The sequence below is a fragment of the Haemaphysalis longicornis genome, unplaced genomic scaffold (genome assembly GCF_048455015.1).
Source record: "Haemaphysalis longicornis isolate Haplotype H1 unplaced genomic scaffold, Haemaphysalis longicornis Haplotype H1 scaffold_6, whole genome shotgun sequence".
NCBI classification, from domain to species: Eukaryota; Metazoa; Arthropoda; class Arachnida; order Ixodida; family Ixodidae; genus Haemaphysalis; species Haemaphysalis longicornis.
Genome location: NW_027526407.1, coordinates 62,318,132 through 62,334,938, shown reverse-complemented (window position 1 = coordinate 62,334,938; position 16,807 = coordinate 62,318,132). Strand labels below are relative to the sequence as shown.

General features: G+C 43.9%; 1 protein-coding gene across 1 annotated transcript in view; it reads left to right on the top strand.

The window, feature by feature from the left end:
* LOC144141587 (uncharacterized) overlaps positions 1 to 10,292 on the top strand; it is a 66,027-nt gene extending 55,735 nt beyond the window's left edge. The window contains exons 15-16 of the mRNA XM_077673132.1: positions 2,626 to 2,694; positions 9,987 to 10,292. Of these exons, the coding sequence (XP_077529258.1) occupies positions 2,626 to 2,694; positions 9,987 to 10,061 (144 nt within the window). The 3' untranslated portion in view covers positions 10,062 to 10,292. The remainder of the gene's footprint in view (positions 1 to 2,625; positions 2,695 to 9,986) is intronic.
* Positions 10,293 to 16,807: the final 6,515 nt, after the last annotated feature.

Here is a 16,807-nt window from a genome sequence, read left to right as displayed (position 1 = left end):
AATACAGTATGCTTTTCAACTTTCTGCAAATTACTGGATAACGACTCAACCGATCACAATGGCGAACTTTAAACATGTTAAGACCACTCTTTTGTACTCATTCCCATAGCCACCTGCTTTAAGTACAAAGTGCCCTCCTTTCAAAGTGATATTCCGGTCAATGCCACCTTTGTTTGGTTTTGTTTTTCTTTTTGTAAAGCACATCTGTTGTCCACGCGATGAGCTCACTTTGCGGTTTCCTCTACATGTCCTTTGGATATGGTTGCACCCCAGCCCAACCAATAGCGCAGGGAATAGAAACCCGACGTTCCGAGGCCGGCACGGCCTTGAGGCTTCGTGGATGCGGCGCCCCCACTCTAGCGCCGTCTTGCATTCTCTAGCGCCGTCTTGCATTCTTTCAGCGCGGTTGACCTCTCTCGGGGATCTTCGCTGAACAACGTAGCCCTTTTTCCTACACGGACGGGCGCCTGTCGGCAGGGCTAAGCCGAATGATTCAGGCCCGGTGGGGCAACAAAGGGAGGGGCTGCTTCCCCCAGTTCGTTCCCCTTTCGAGGACGGCCGTCCCGGCAAGGTCAACTTCCTGGTATCCTGTCCCGCATTGTTCGTCGACGGCGCTGCGTCCTTTCTTCTGTCCGCCGACTTCGTTTCTGCCTTCCGGGCGCTCTCTTTGGGGCCGGGATCGGGTAGCCCGTCGCCGTTGATGGTTATGGACGATTTGCACCCCTCTTTTCTGAATAAGCCGTCTGGCGTCTCGCTTGCTCATGGCACGCCGGGCACCGGCTTCGGCGTTCCAGGGCCACGACGGTCGATGCCCTCTCGCAGTTAGCCGCCCTCTCTTGCTTACGGCGGCGGACACGGAAAAGATAAACCTTTAGAGTGGTTCTCTTTTTCTTCTTTCTTGTTGTTGGGTCCGAAATTACCCGATTCTGCTCTCTTTGCGGGTATAAAACGGGAAACACACAGTCGCCGCTCTGGGAATAGGGAGGACACACCTGAGGCCTTTCGTTCTACTCGTCACTTGGACATCAAATAAGAAGGAGGGGGGGGGGGGTGGGGGAAGGGAGCCATCGCGTTCGCTTTGAAGCGTGAACTGGATGTCGGGGTGGAAGGAATTTGATGCTTTTCGTAACTAAACTTCGGTGGTCTACAGTGCGCGAAGACTTTGTATGTCTATGTCTTTACATTGTTTACATGTCTGTACGTCCGTATTGTTGTCTGTATTCTTGTGTCTACATCATTGTTGCCTCTATACCATTGTTTTTACCTTCCCCTTATGTAAACATTGACGACGCTGCACAACTCAGCGGTTCTGCACGTGAAGTGAAAGTGTGTGATACCCTTTTATTGTACGGTTTATTGTTGTTTTTGCTTGTTGGCCAATGTTAGGCCCATCGCTGTTGTTCCTGCTGAAATTGTATGAATGCCCACCTGCTATGGTCTCGCCCGAGACTGGCAGTATTGAAAATAAATAAAATAAATAAATAATCGGCTAGAGCTTTGAATGTGGCTGCATCCACAGTACTACGCTCTTTAAACTCGCCGCGTTTTTGGTATTACCACTATTTTGTTATTACTTGCTGTACTGCCACAGTTCAATTTTTCAGTGACATATTTTTCAAGTTCACAGTGCGGACGTTTATTAGCGTTTTCACTTTGAACCTTCCCAATTTCCTTCTTTCCCGTTCTTCTCATCCCGCTAATACAATACCGCTGTGCTTTGCATATGTAATGCCTCATGTATTACTCCTAAAGGGGGCCTTTTAGGGAATTGTGGATAAACAAACAAACAAAAACAAATAAATAAGTAAATAAGATGACGAAATCGAGATCAGCGGTGCAAGCAAAGAGCCAGTTGTATACCCCGCATAATTCCTCATTGTCTATTTCCGCGTTGAGCGTAAAGCGCGCTTCGTTTCGCAGCCTCCGTTGAGGGGTATTCAATTGGAAAGGTTCACCCGAATACGCTCCGTCCTTGAATGCTTCCTTCTCTTTACCCCTGTTGTTCACGCAGTACGTTTTAGACAATTCCTCCCCAACTCGCGACGCGAAGCGGCAGAGTATACAAGAAATGAATCTATACCAACGGACTAGAGGCGTTTCCTCAAGTTGTTTTGACACGAAATGTAAAAGAAGAGTCTGGCAAAGAGAACAGAGACAGAAGGCAGCCTTTCGTTCCGAAAAGATGCTACTTCTTGCTTTGTTCCTTAAGCCCTTTTTCAGCAATATGCTTTCAAGCACAAAAACAAATGTTGTTTGTCGATTTGTGTGCAAACTGGGTCAGGATTACCCTTTACTCTGGTGACATTTGTGGTCGCAGAATTGGCCTGAGCATTCAACTCTGACAAATACCGTGAGAGCTGTTTGAAATTCGACAGAGGCGGACACCCACAAATAGCATCATCAGGCTGACAGGCTATGTTTGATCACAGCCATTCAAAATTTCAAGCCACGAACGGCTCCATTTAACGCCTCCAAACTATAATGCATGAGATTTCTTTCATGTAATTGGCCCTTCGTGTTTCGGCTTTAGTTGTGCCAAATGCAGTAACCGTTCTAGCCACTTACCGTTGATTGAAGCTCCGCTTTATTCTCAGAGCTAATAAATTGTTCCTCATTCCATTTTAGGAGGTCGACAAGCAGAACGAAAACGAGAACGGGGAGACGGAAGTTGAATCCCTAAACAAGAAAATAAAGGTAGGTGTTACGTAAGCGTTTTTCAAAAATCGAGAATGTCAAGAAATGACAGCCCGCTTGTCAATTTCTGGTTGAAACTCCACGTTTAAGAACAATATTGCCTACAATGCTTTCGGACTTTCTTGTAGAGTGGTAAATGGTACTTCCTGGAGAAGCTTTTACAGCCACTTCTTCGTGTCAACAAAGTTGATTGATTTAGAACATGAATTCTCTCTGGAAAAAACGTCAGGTTTTCATTTCCGTTTGATAACACAATATCTGCACAATGTTTTCTCACCTTCTTGGGTGCATTGTGGTGAAAAAATGGCGTTAATTGTAACCTACAGTTGTGCGAAAGCATCGGTGGCCGCAATTTAAATAAGACGTTTACATTTATTGAATTGCAAAGGCGAGATTGACTTCTGCCCTAATTTTACTCATTTAGAACATACACTGTAAAACAAGGTAAAATCTTTTATTTTAGCCCTTTGCCAGCTCGTAAAACGTCATACTAGCTTAATGGTCCACCTATTTTATTTAAATTGTACCATGAAGTTCACTAAACGTCTTGAAACAATTTCTGCCTTAAAAAGCGCGTGGTGCACTTCGCACTTTCGTGAAGGGAACCCTGGAAACGACCAACGTAAGGAATGATGAACTTGCCCCCTAGCTTTGTTTTAGCATTCGAGTCCGTTTTAGAGCTGAACAACCACAATCCCATGCAAAGTTCTAATTTTTTGGCCAAAAATTTTTCAGTAATGCACTGTAGAGGAATAAAGTCTCCTCTATACCGCTACGCCCAGATCCTGTGAATTCATCTGCAAAAATAATTCAAGTGGCTTGCGTTAACCAACCCTGTACAAATAACCTCGTCTACGCTGTTTTCAAACTTAGAAGAAACATGTAGCTACGGTTCAACTTTTGGTTCCCTATATGTATGCTCATGCTGAAATCCGCTACTGTATTTTGAGCCACCCAGACAAAAAGCAATCGCTGTACAGTAACACTTAAGCATCGCTTTCTGTTTTCATTAGAGGGTCCAGGTTATGGTGGTCAAAGTTATTTATCTACCATTTCAAAAGTGAGCAGAGGCCACGGAGCCACCTTTTATAAGATGTACGTTTCTTATAAGATTCATAAAGTAACCATTCTTGCGCCCTTATTGAAAAAGGGGTATAAATATCTTGTGCAAATCAAAGCGTTATATCACATATGTCCCAATGGTTTTTAACATAAATGGTTGCACGGGTTGCATCGTCAAATTTACGGTGCATAAATGCGTGCACCCTTAAATGTAGTTGCATTCTAGCAAGCATTCGTAATCTGATATGATGATTTATTCACCACATACAAGGTCATACCTTCACTTCGAATTATATAAGCAAGAAAGTAAACAAAATACACAGTTCACTGACTACGTTACTCTTCCCATTTGCCTGCTCGGCAGCCTTTATAAGTGTTGAAATTCTTACCACACAAAAAGAGGTGGCGGTTAGTAGCTGCCCCTGCTATCACCGTTATCGTATTCCACTTCCATTCCACCATTAAAGCGATGACTAATTTCCCCCGACCAACGCCTTTGTTTCTTCAGCAAAATAGTGCGGTGACCAGGATCGAAGGACTGTGAGTTGACGAACTCAGTGCGCGCAGCCCCTAAAAGATGGCGTGAGTGAATGCAAAGATTAAACTGGACTGTTACCCCTGGCCATTGTCCGCCGGTGACCGCAAAGAAAAACCAAAATTAACAAAAATAAATTGAAGACCTGCCAAACGTGTATATGATCCCACGCCCTCGACGACATTACCCACTCTTTGCGGACGCCGCGCGCAAACCAGCGCAAGACAACAAAAACGGCTTAGACTTTCCGCTGACCGTGGTTCATCTTGACGACCGAATAGACATTAAGGACGTCGAGAATGGACTTGGAAGCCTTTTAGCAATGAAGAATCTGAGTCCGCAAGGACACTACCACACTGGTCGACGCCGTACAATCAGGGCTGAATGCCGAAACCCCCATAATCGGTCAGCTGATATTCGAGAAGAAAATATTTTGGAAGAAGCAAGCGAAAGAGAAGAGCTTCTGGGCATGGAAGGTTTAGCAGAAGATTTTCAAACCGCCTATAAAAAGGATACTTGTATCCAACTGACCAAAGTTACAATGAATCGATTGTTGCGGGACTTGCAAACGATTTCTAACAATGACATTCTCAAAATAGCTCGGTAAAAATAGAACAGAAGCGTAACTATCAACGAAAGAGCAGTGCACATCAGTAAACTTCCCTAGAAACCCTAGAAAAATCACGATGTGATGACATCTTAAAAAAGCTCCCCAGAAACCAAAAGTCGCCCAGTAAGCTGCTTCCTTACAAGAAGAAAAAATACTTGAACTTACAAAGTAAAGGCAGCAACTTCTGTTTAGTGCTCAGACTATTTCGCTCCCACCGAAGAACTTTCGTCAACTAGTCATCAGAGTAATGGCAACGCAGTGGAGACGTCGGACTGGTCGTCTGGCTTACGTAGTATTTGAAGGCCGAAAAGGTCAGTGTGGGGAGAAGGAATCAAAGAAGACTCACGAACACCACCGGTGAGAGAAGAAACGTATCACAAGTACGGAGACATGACAAGAACATCCGACTCGCCCGCGGAGGCTTCTGGTACATGTCACCACCGCATCAGCGAGAGCTCAGAGGGCATTTTGTTGGCCTAGGCTAAACGTAAGAAAACCCCTACTCCTAAATGAAGGCATGAAAACCTGAAAAACTGGATGTCCGTACGATGTGCAGGCGCAGCCTCCCCAAACAAGGATAAACCAGACCGCCTGACGAAATGCTGACCGATCAGTAAAACGTGAAAAAAGGGCAACGACCCCGAAAAAAGGATGATTGCTATCAGCATAAAAAGAGCCAGACAGTAAGCCCATTCCTCCAGGATACGTGAAGCGACACGACGCACATGTCACATGGAGCTTTCGAGATCACTGCCATGTGATCATCCAGGATGGACGATGGCCCAGGCAATAATCCATACAATGGTCAAGATGATTTCAATATTACAGGCGATTGCTTGGTCTGATTCCACAAAGTGCACGTTCCGCAGAATCTATAGAACCAGAACAAAGGACATTACATTGATTATGATGGTGATAGTCCGCTACACGACTTCACAGCCTTGACCAACATTTTTATGTTTGTTGGCTACATCAAACCCAGGGGCGCTGAATAAGCGCTTAAAAGTAAACTCTTTTTATGTTCAACATCTCCCTCAATTTCTCGCGTGCCCGGGAAGATACCGAAAATATCAAAGACGAAGAAGGAGGTGATGGCTAGCAGCTGCCCTTTTTATCAGCATCATTGTATTGTTTTTCTATGTCACCAATAAAGAGATGCCTCACGTCCCGTGACCCTCACGTCGGTTTCTTCAAAAATAATTTGCCACAGCTGGTAGCCTAGTCGCAAAAATAAAATTTAGTTCTAACGTCAATCTTTGGCATAACAACCCTAGCTTATACAACATGGTGATCAGCACACAGTTCTACAAAAAAATCAAAATCGTATGGTGGAGTAAACAATCATTCGAATTGTTATGTTTTTTAAGTCATGGCGGTTTACACTTGTTATGAGTACCAGTTAGACAACCTGTCATCAACCACGTAAACAGAACGTTTTGAGCGCTTCACCACTATTTCAGAACCAACATAGTGTAAAATGGTGTTGGGACAATAAAAATGGCTTTAATCACCTTGCAAGCTTTCCAGATATTTGCTAGAGCATTCGGTGGCAACATGTTTAGTGTTGGTGTTGAAGGTATAGTTTATTGTATACCAAAAACAATCTCTCGGTGTTTGTATGAGCAAACTTGTTTAAAGAATATCGAAACAGGGCAAGCATTCCAGTTGACTGGCTATGAAATTTTTGTCATCAGGGATAAATTAAACATGTCGTCCAGAAAAAAAACACCTGTAGGTGGGCAGTATACATATGGCACAACTGTTACTGCGTGAGGATAGTTTTCTTTATTGCATTTACCACAGTTGGAAGGAATGAGGCGGTGAGGGACGAAGTTATCAAAATTATACACTTGATCATAGTTTATAAAGTATTCATGATTCATTGTACTTCCTCCTATAACAACACAAATATTCGAAGGGTTTTACATAGCGACCACTCTTTTCGGAATACAGAATGGTTGAAAATGTAAAATGGTGTCAGAACGCAGGACTTGTGTTCGGAGCTCCTGCTTCCATAAACATGTGTACTACATTTCCGCTCCGAACTTAAAAGGGAAAATATCTGAAAAAGGTAAAAGATCTGAGGAGCTTTTCTACATAGAACAAAAGCGTTTGCACCGGTCAGTTTCAAGCAACTGATAGGGTGTGGCTCCAAAAGGCATCGATAGTCGGATTGCCTTCGGTATAAAAATAAAATGTACTGGAAACAAGAGGTACACTTTCCGTAATGACTGCGCAGTGACAGCTTTTCAGATGGAGGCCAAAGTCGGAAGCTCTCGTATATCGACATTTCAGAGAACTTTAAACATCCCCAAATGGTCAAAATTAATCCGGAGCTCTCCACTACGGCACGCCTCATAGCCCAAGCGAAGCTGTGACGAATTGAAGGCCCACAATCAAAATTTATTTTATTGCCCATTTTCAAGTGTGGGGAAGTGCAGAGTTTCTGGGATGCCGTCACTTTTATCTACGAACGGATACGTATATTACTCGATTCCCGGGTGTTTAACTAAATTGGCGAACGTCCAGAAACGGCTATCCGCTGCACCATTTCCTTATTGCGCTGACAGTATCGCTTTGGTCATAGACAGCTATTGCAATGGGGGCGTGCTTGGACTTCAAAATCTGAGTTCACGCGACTGCAATTGGGCGCAAATGGTTCTGCGATGCAGAACCAAAAGAGCGATGCAAAAGCAATCACGTCCTCGATTTCAATATATTTGGACGGATACTGCCATGTCAGTAGTTGGTGTCCTTCAAAATCCTCCTAGAGTTACGTTTATCTATTTTACGGTGGTGCAAGACGAATACTATTCATCAGTATAAGATCATGTCGACTAACATTGTCAAATACACTTCAAGCATCGTAGATTCATTTCGCAAGATTCATCCTTTCAAGAATCACCCCATATCCAGTGGTACTTTGAAATAAAATCTTATTTTTACTTCTCTTGCAACACGCCGGGCGTTGTCGCGCCTTTATGTGCTGCCTAATTGTATCACCATACCTTTTTACTTGAATCCGGTTTTGTACAACCTGCCTCTTTCTTATCCCAACGCCTATATTCGCACCATTGGTTTCCTATTCCTCACCTAATGCAACGCAACATGATCGCACGTTTTCAACCACAAAGCTGGTCTGATTGATAACGCCACCAAGCCTCATTAGTATATGCAAAACCTCGCAGGTTTAAAGAAGCGCTTCAAACTTCAGTGGGTGCAATATCTTCAACCCCCTTTTCTTCTTTTTTTTACTTTGCTGTCTGCATATTGGTGTGGTTGTACCATAGTTTTTGTAAATGAATTCTTTAAGTGGGTTTATAAGGCTTTAATTACAGTATTGCTGTTCGGTTTTTTCTTCAGTTTTGTTTCCTCCGCGATTTTTTAAAAAGTATAGCTTGTACGTTGCTTTTTTCATTTATTATGCATGCACAAAATGTGTTCTTCTGTCACGGGCAGGACTGCATAATATATCTAAGTCTCTCCGTTCTGTAATGCTATGTATGCCCTGAACGTAACATAACCAAATAAACTTTTAGGCTCATATTCAAATTCATAAGCCTGGGATTTCTACACCCATACTGAAGTACGAGGAATATTACGCACCCAATTCGTTGCTTTAAATGTTGTAGCCGATGTAATGACACTCGAAAAAAAAAGGTTTTTCCACTGTACATCCCAACTTCATAATTGAAAATAACTTGCAAGCATTTCATTGCGTGCAACTCTAACTGGAAAAGCGCATATAAAGTGTGATTATATAATAGACATTTCTTTCGCAGATATATTTATTATGAAGGGAAAATAAATATTTCAAGGTAAATTTTGTAATCTATTTTGAATATTCAGCACTTTTAAGCCCGGCGTTTAATGCAGCAAGAGTTCCCCCTAAGCACTTCATAACAGTTAGATTTAACGTTATGTGTCTTCATGCTCTAAAATTGTGTTTCCCACGATATGTGATAGTTTTCTTAATATTGACGCCATTTAACCGAAATGCTTCCTGGTCACTGAGTTTTCACTATATGTGTATTTTCAGTAGAAACTGATTAGTTACACGTGGGTTTATGTTCCTTAAAAGAAAAATTGTTTCGCTATAGGCGAAGGAAAAATTTTATCCCATCCGCTGTCAGTGCAGTCGCTCCGGACCAGTGAGGGGTGTCCTCAGTCCAGGACTCCCTGGCTGTAGCCGGCCTTCCATGCCCTATTCGCCAGCCGTAGCTGGGAGCAGGGGTCGGAGCTGGTCAGCGTCGCAGCCCATGGTGAAGGGGTAGGGTTGGGATTGGGAGGGAGGTCTGGGGCGTTCGGGCATGCCCACACTATGTTGTATAGTGTTCCTGGTGTGGAACAGAAGATTCGCTGAGGGGAGTATTGGGTGGGGAACATTTTGTGCCAGAGCGTGTTGTGGGGGAATGTGGTTGTTTGGAACTGGCGAAGTATAACTCCTTCCTCTGTGGTGAGTTGCTTATGAGGAAGAGGGGCCATATAGCTGGGTAATGCCTCAACAGAGAGGGCAGTATTTTTGATAGTGATACATTAGCCAGTAAATTCTTTCGGGAGCCCGTGTTGCAGACGACGTCGATCTTCCTTTTCACTTCAGCATTCTGAAATTTTTATAAACGGGGTTTAGGCGGATGTAAAACGTAAAATTGTTTTTGGGCCATGCGTGTCGTCGCAGCGTTGTAAGTAACCTCGTGGTCTATCGTGTACTGCGACAGACTTCTATCCGTCTTCCCCTCTTTAAAAGTGACACAGAAACCAGACATGGCTTGCGCCTCTTGCAGTAACAGTATCATATTTCAGGGCACTTTGTGCAATTTTAATAGGTACGTTATTTTTCTTTTACACGGCATGCTCTTCTTTACATCTCGGCATCCGACCAGTCATTTTGTTGTGGAACCCATGCTAAAGACAGAATACGCCACTAAATACTCGCCGTTCTTTTACGCAATGGTGATTTCCGGACCTTTTGCCTTTCATTAAATTATTGCGGTTTTTGTTAAAAAAAGGCGCCATAAATATAATTTTTTTCAAGAACTTTTTAATGTCTGTTGCCTAAATATTCCCTTGTTGACTTTTTTGCAGGAACTGGAAGAGAGACTGGAAGAAATTGAGGAGCCTTTACTTAAGCTCATTGAAAGGCTTTTCACAGAAACGTAATACCAAGGGCGATGTCTGCTGTTTTGTATATTGTGAAACTCTATCTGCGAGCAACGAAACTGCAGAGTTTTGCAAACGTCAAGCGTGTTAATTCGGCGTTACTTTGGGAATAAAATAGTTCAGCGTTATCTTTCTTTATGCAAATTATAGGGTTTAATGCGTGTCATGTTCATTTTACGCCCAACTTGGCATACCATTCAATTGCGCCCTTTTTACAATAAAATTTATATACAAAGCAGTAAACCTCCACATGCTATTTCTTACGCTGCCTATCTAAACAATGGCCACATAATCTGCGAATCCTGCAGAGCATGTGTGAACGATTGATTGATTAAAATGTTGACAATTTTTAGACCTTCGGCGACGAGAATCGTCTTGAGGTAGTCCCTGAAAAGAGCACAGTATCTTCTACTCCAGGCAACCCGTCATTCATTGAGAACGTGGGGTAAACAGCATTTGACGACCAATCCCTCAAAAACGGTACTATGATTGTGGAACACTGCTGGATTCAGAGGTTACATGTAATTCGGACATAAAACAACTGGAAATAAATTTGTTTAGGACAACAGACACAAGTAATGTCTTTCCACACCTGTCGGAACGGGAATATTAAGCGCTCCCGTGGCTTTCGTTGAACAGCTCAGTCGGAACCCACCTGGACTACGAAAGTATGGTACATGTGTGGGCATCGGAAATAGCGCTGAAAATATTTGATCCAGAGCTGCAATCACGACACCCCCAGCATATGGAATTTTCCTGTGAAATGCCTCAAACGGATAACACGCGTTGAGTGTCATCAATGGAGCTTGCAACATAGCCGCAGGTATGTAGGTAGTCCTGACTATTGTTGGGAAGAGTACGCCAACAACCCATTTACATATGTTCTTGGCGTTAGCCGGAATTTTTTATGTCATCCATAAGTTTCCACGCCTTATTATTGTGAGCGAGCGCGTACACGGATCATTTCGCGGTGTACCTGCAAAACAATCACGTTGCGCCCGAAGCCACCTGTGTATTACGGGGTGTCCTTCCGAGAGAATAGGAGCAGAAACAGGCTCACCTTTGTCTACTTCTAAGGAAAGGCTGTATACACTGCTTTAACACGAATATTTTGACTTCGCCTTTTGTTAAAACGTGCGCAGCGGAGAGCCCGAGCTTCACGTCACAAAGAAAGTTAACAGGAATAACAGCAGTGTCACAGCCTAACCTTGCTAGGCGCCCTTTACACGACACAATATACAATCCTAATTCCACCAATCTATTGCCGTTAGACTCTTTAAGATTGGTCTTAACCACGCATATGTGTGAATCAAACAAAAATCCTCCCAAATATCCTTACTAAATCTTGCGTATCCGTGTTCCCTTTAAAACTGACAGCAGTATTCGGCTGGGTTGCCGCTCACAGTGCCCTAGGGCAGGGGTCGGCCGCCTTTTGAGGTGGAGGACAGAGTTGCATGAAGCCGATGGTATTGGGCCGAAGGGCAAATGGGATGGGAATGTGCGAAGGGGATTTGCAGGCTAGAAAAACCCCAGTAAATTCGAAATAGTAAATGGCAATAATTGGCAATATTCTGGCTAAGAGTGAAGATGGAAAAAAATGGCAATTGCAAGGGATTCATTCTCGGTTCTTGTCTCCCGTCTAACCCCCTTCGAGGTCGAAGCTGGTGCGTCGGCAGTCCGATAGGAAGTGACACGGGAAGGGGTGCGGGTTCTAACTACGTTCTGGGGGCCGCATAATACCTTCTCGTGGGTCGTCGCATGCGGCCCGCGCTGCACATTTTGCCTACCGCTGTCCTAGGCGGTAAAATTGGTTCTGTAAATGTCAATATTCACCCCAAGATCGAACACAGTCGCCCCGTGTCGGTGGCGCGACGTACGCTCCTAGTGTGGATGGCGCTCTCACGTCGTCTGCTCTTTCACGTTGCGCGCGGCGCAAGACGCGAGCCGCATACAATAAAACAACCAATATGTGTACTTGCTTGGCAGTGAGCAATGACACAGTTCCCTGTGCTTGCGAATTTCCTCTAGCAACGCAATAATCAGGGGCCGCTGTGGGTTAATGCGTTGGTTTAATTCACGAAACATCTTCGCCGTGGTCACCCCTTGAGTGTGAAACGTGTTATAAACGTTGCTTCGACACATTGCACTTTTCTTATTCATGAGCGCAATCGTCTGCCGTTTCGGGAACGTCAAAGGGTGCTTTTTGAAGGGGGCGTGAGGATTATTTAAAGGATAAAAGTTTAGTACGCGAAACGGGTAAGAAGCGACAAGACCTGTGCATACCCGTGCATTTGCCAGACCCTTGCAAAATTGCGCAGTGTCCTTACAGAAAGAAGAAACAAACAAAAACAATTATACTGAACACGACCAGTGCGCTATCGCCCATACATTACCGGAGACGTAATTTATACCCGCAAGCGCCTGTGTGCTCGAATTGTTCCCTTACCCGTCTGAAAGTAAATAACATTTTTGGATAGTCGTTGCTTGTACTGTGTTGCTAATTTTACGCATTATTTAAAATACGTTTCTGTGGATACGAAAGAGTATTTCGGGAGGATTACTCGGTAAAATTAAGCAGTTGTGAGTTTGCGTCTGTCCCTGGCATTTCATGTGCCATTTTTGTATATATCCCATTTTCAAATCCCTTCATGAATCACCTTGTCCAGAAATGTGTTTCACTCAGCATAACCAAATGCCTAATATAGTCACGTCTTAACCTCTTATAGTGGACCTTAGTTTAAAGGGGGGAAAATCGCGTAACATAATGCACGTTGTTGCCCAGATGTGTGGAGGGTGTGTCATGATTCGCGGGATTTTTTTTATTTTTTCCCACAATGCTTGCTTTCAATACCATTTTGAAAATGTGACCCGAAATTCCTGGACAATCTCGGGCCAAAAGGGGGGTTAATGAGTTTTGAAAATACTGGCTTCTACTTGTTGAAGTACTGCTTTTTCACCGCTACGGAACACGACGACTAAAACTGATAACCAACGTTTCGCATTTCGCGGTACACGCGTTCTCTTTTTGCTGCGCTTGGAACGTTGGCGAAACCCCCTTCGCCCCCCCCCCCCGGCCACCAGAAAAAAACCAAACGCACAGAAAACTATATCCTTGCCTTTTTTAACCAATACTCAAGAACAAAACCCAAGACAAAAGCGAAATTCAGTTTACAAAACAAAGTAGCTACCGGGAACCCGTTGCGCTGTTTCGTGACGAGAAATAAAAAGGAACGTTTTACTACATCTGCAACAGGGCAACTTCATTTGCCGTCTTTATGGTTCGTAATTAGAGACATTACGCAAGAATGCAAACCCATCTTGCTGTTCTGGGCCCCGGTTAGATTTTAAAAGGAACTCAAATGGTCAACAGCGCAGCCGCAACAGAAAACCTGTGCTCACTGTGAGGTCCCAGAGGCTTGGTTTACACACTCCAGACCTGCTTGTTACAAAATTTTGCAAGTGTAGCTAAACATGAGATGTTAATTGTACTGCGCGCGTTAGCAATTTAATTCGCAAGTTCACTTGCGAAGAAAGCCTTACACAAGGGACCCGACACCGTTATTCATCAAGCCTGCCTCCAGAGTCGCTAAAATTTCATTGAACTAAAGCTGCGCGCAAAATACCCGTTAGAACGTATGGTTGCATTTTTATCGCTGAGCTGGTTAAAATTCAGTAATTTTATGTTGCCTTTCGAACACAAAAAATATCGTATGCTCTTAGAAAGAATGTCGGGGCAGTTTTGTGGTGTTACAATTTAAGGACATCCCACAAATGCAAGAATGCGTCATGCTACCAGTGAAAGCGATTGAAATTGCTGTTGAATACTGAATTCCAGATATTGAGGCTTCATGATTTGTTTCTATTTATGCATTTATTTAAGCCACAAAGCCATAGTCCGGAAAGATCGAGCTTGCTACGAGCCAAAGCGTAAAAGTTCATTGTCATTATTGTGGCCGTTCTGAGATCCCTGATGGGTCGCCGCTTTTTGGTCCTAGTAATGACAACTTATTGCCGCTTCCATGCTATACATTGAACGTTGAGGGACCTAACTACGGCATACCACTCTTTTTTGCACATTCCGTGAGCACATACGGGGCGAAAAAGGCATGACGCGCGCCCATAGTGTACATTCTTACTGACCGCTCAGCGGAGCATCCACACTAGCAGCGCGACTCTGTCGCCACCTACATGTCGATCTTGCGGTAAATAGCCACGCTTCACACTTTCCTGGATATCAGCAGGGTTCACAATCGTGATATAAAATCAGAAATGCCGAGAATACTTTGTAAATGCTCATGAAAACAACGATATATTGTTTCAACAAGCACACACGAAAGCTAAAAAAACCCAGAAAAGGTCGGTTCGCCACATTTGAACAAACAAAACAAAAAAAAATCCTGGGCCATCTCTACTACCGTAAAACCTAGGAAGGGGCAAATCATGCAGTGTTTATTTGTATTTTTGGAGCCTTGGAATTGTTGTTAGCGGAGATGAAACCATAGGGGGGTGAAGCCTCTTATCTTTGAAGCACGCAACTCTCTAGTGCGAGGCGTAAACGAGTGTCCCGGTGCTGTTTTTTTAGTACGCGTTGCGAAGCGCTCCAGCGTGATGCGTAAACGAGTGTCTTGGTTTTTTTTTTTTGGTACGTGTTACATTCTAGCGGGTGGCGTAAACGAGTTTCCCGGTGTTTTAGTACCGTGACCACATGAGACGATGAATCACGATGACGACGACAACAGGAGACGCCAACAGCCCCAGCCCCTAAGGGACTTCGCCCCTAAAAGGTGCAAAAATGTCCGTGTATCGACTGATGGTAGGATTCAAACACGCCTCCCCCTAGCAACTCTTAAGCATAGCAGAATGTGAACTGTGCAGCCAGCATCATTTCATGTTCTGCATCTAGATGAGAAGTTGTGCACTATGAGGGACAATCGCACTTTCCCGAACTCTAAACTAATAGCGTTTCATTGCAGCCAGCGGGGTATATATTGATCAGATTCGAAGGAGAAAAACTGCGGAATATTGACAGAATTTACATTATTTACAGTATTTAGGAGTGAAATGGAGCGAAATCGGAAATCACAATCGTTTTCTACAAGCACGCAGCCGAGCAACTCTCATGTTTCTCGTTGCGCGATAAAAAGAGCAGATAAAAAATTTAGCCCACGAATCCAGATTCTGACCAAACACATTCCCCCTAAGTTTACTACAGTAAGCTTTTAAATAAAATACACCATGTGTGGCTTCAGATCCTTTGAGACATGACGGTTGTATAGAGGGTACTCTCGTATGCTCCAGAACACTGAATGCCCATACTACAGCAGACGGCAATGCTTTGATATTCCTGGTGCCTTTATGCCACAACCATTGTCCTTGTCATATGCTATCACAATCATTTTTGTCGTTTATATAGGTACATAACAAAGTTAAATTAAACATATACGCAAACAATATATATATTTTAGTTGGTGAGATGACTATTCGAGTGCCCAAATTTTCTGTTTCGTCGTCTGGTGTCCTTGCGCCATGAAAAGTATTTATATACTACTACTTCGAGAGGCTGTGATTAAGCAATATCTGAGGGATTGTTGAAACCTCCAAGTCACACTTTAAGGGGGCTGTTGAGGTACCTATTCCAGCAAACCCATTGATTTACTTGGAATAGCCGTTCAAAATGTTCACAGTAGGCAAATAAAAATTTCGGATAATGTAAAATTGAGCGCAGTCATCGCCAACTTCCCCTTCGCTTGAGGGCGCACTAAGGTAGAGTTCACACTTGTGGAGAAAACAGGGCTCTGCAGACCACAGTTTTTGTTATCATGCCATGGTGATGGGCCTCAACAAAATTTTCGTATATCAGATGAGCGCCTTTTTCCACCGTTAATCCTACTAATGTCAGTGAGCAGTGGTAATCCGGGCTCGACATGATATCGGCGATGCTAAACTTGTCACACATTGCGCTACTGCGCCTCCGGTCTATGATTTTAGAAGAAACCAGCTGAACATAGAAACAAAGTCCTTGGTTTCTATGTTCAGCTGGTTTCTTTTAAACTGAATGTGCACCAACTAGCCCAGCAACAAACTCTCCGGTCTATGCTTTAAACCAAAAAATTGCTAATGTGTCTGCTATGAACTTGACGAAGCAGTCCTCTCCGAAATGAATTTAAATTCCGTGCTAGTTGAAATGCGTTAGACCACTTTTGTGCGGTTATTGCAGAAATATTCACTCGCAAAATTTCATGTATACTAGACGGATGAGCTGGATTTTTCATTCTGATGTGCTTCCCCCTTAGCCGTAAGAAAAGGCTCCAGGAACCAAAACACCTACCCGTGAACGGAACGAATGCTGCAGCAGAAATCAGTCGTAGGCTATATTTCCTATATTTCCTATATTTTTCTGCAACTGGTGCTTACGACATCCCTTTCAGCACTGAATATTATCCTTGGTGTGTCATTCCCCAATTCATCTATTCCAGGGAGAGAGAGAACAAGCATTTACTTCAGAGAACAGGACCACACTAAGGGCCCCCTGCATCCGTCGGCCGAATTGCCAGCGGCCCCCTTGGGAGGATAACGATTTCCCCAATCCGCGTCGCGATAGGTGCACGCTGTATGGCGACGTCTGCACTCGCACCCCGCCAAAGGGGTTTGTCCGTGCGCCGCTCTGCCTGTTCACACGCGCACCTTGCGTACAGGCGACCTTTGGCGGCGGCTGCTCGTCGGATGTGCGCCGAGGAAAGGAGGGT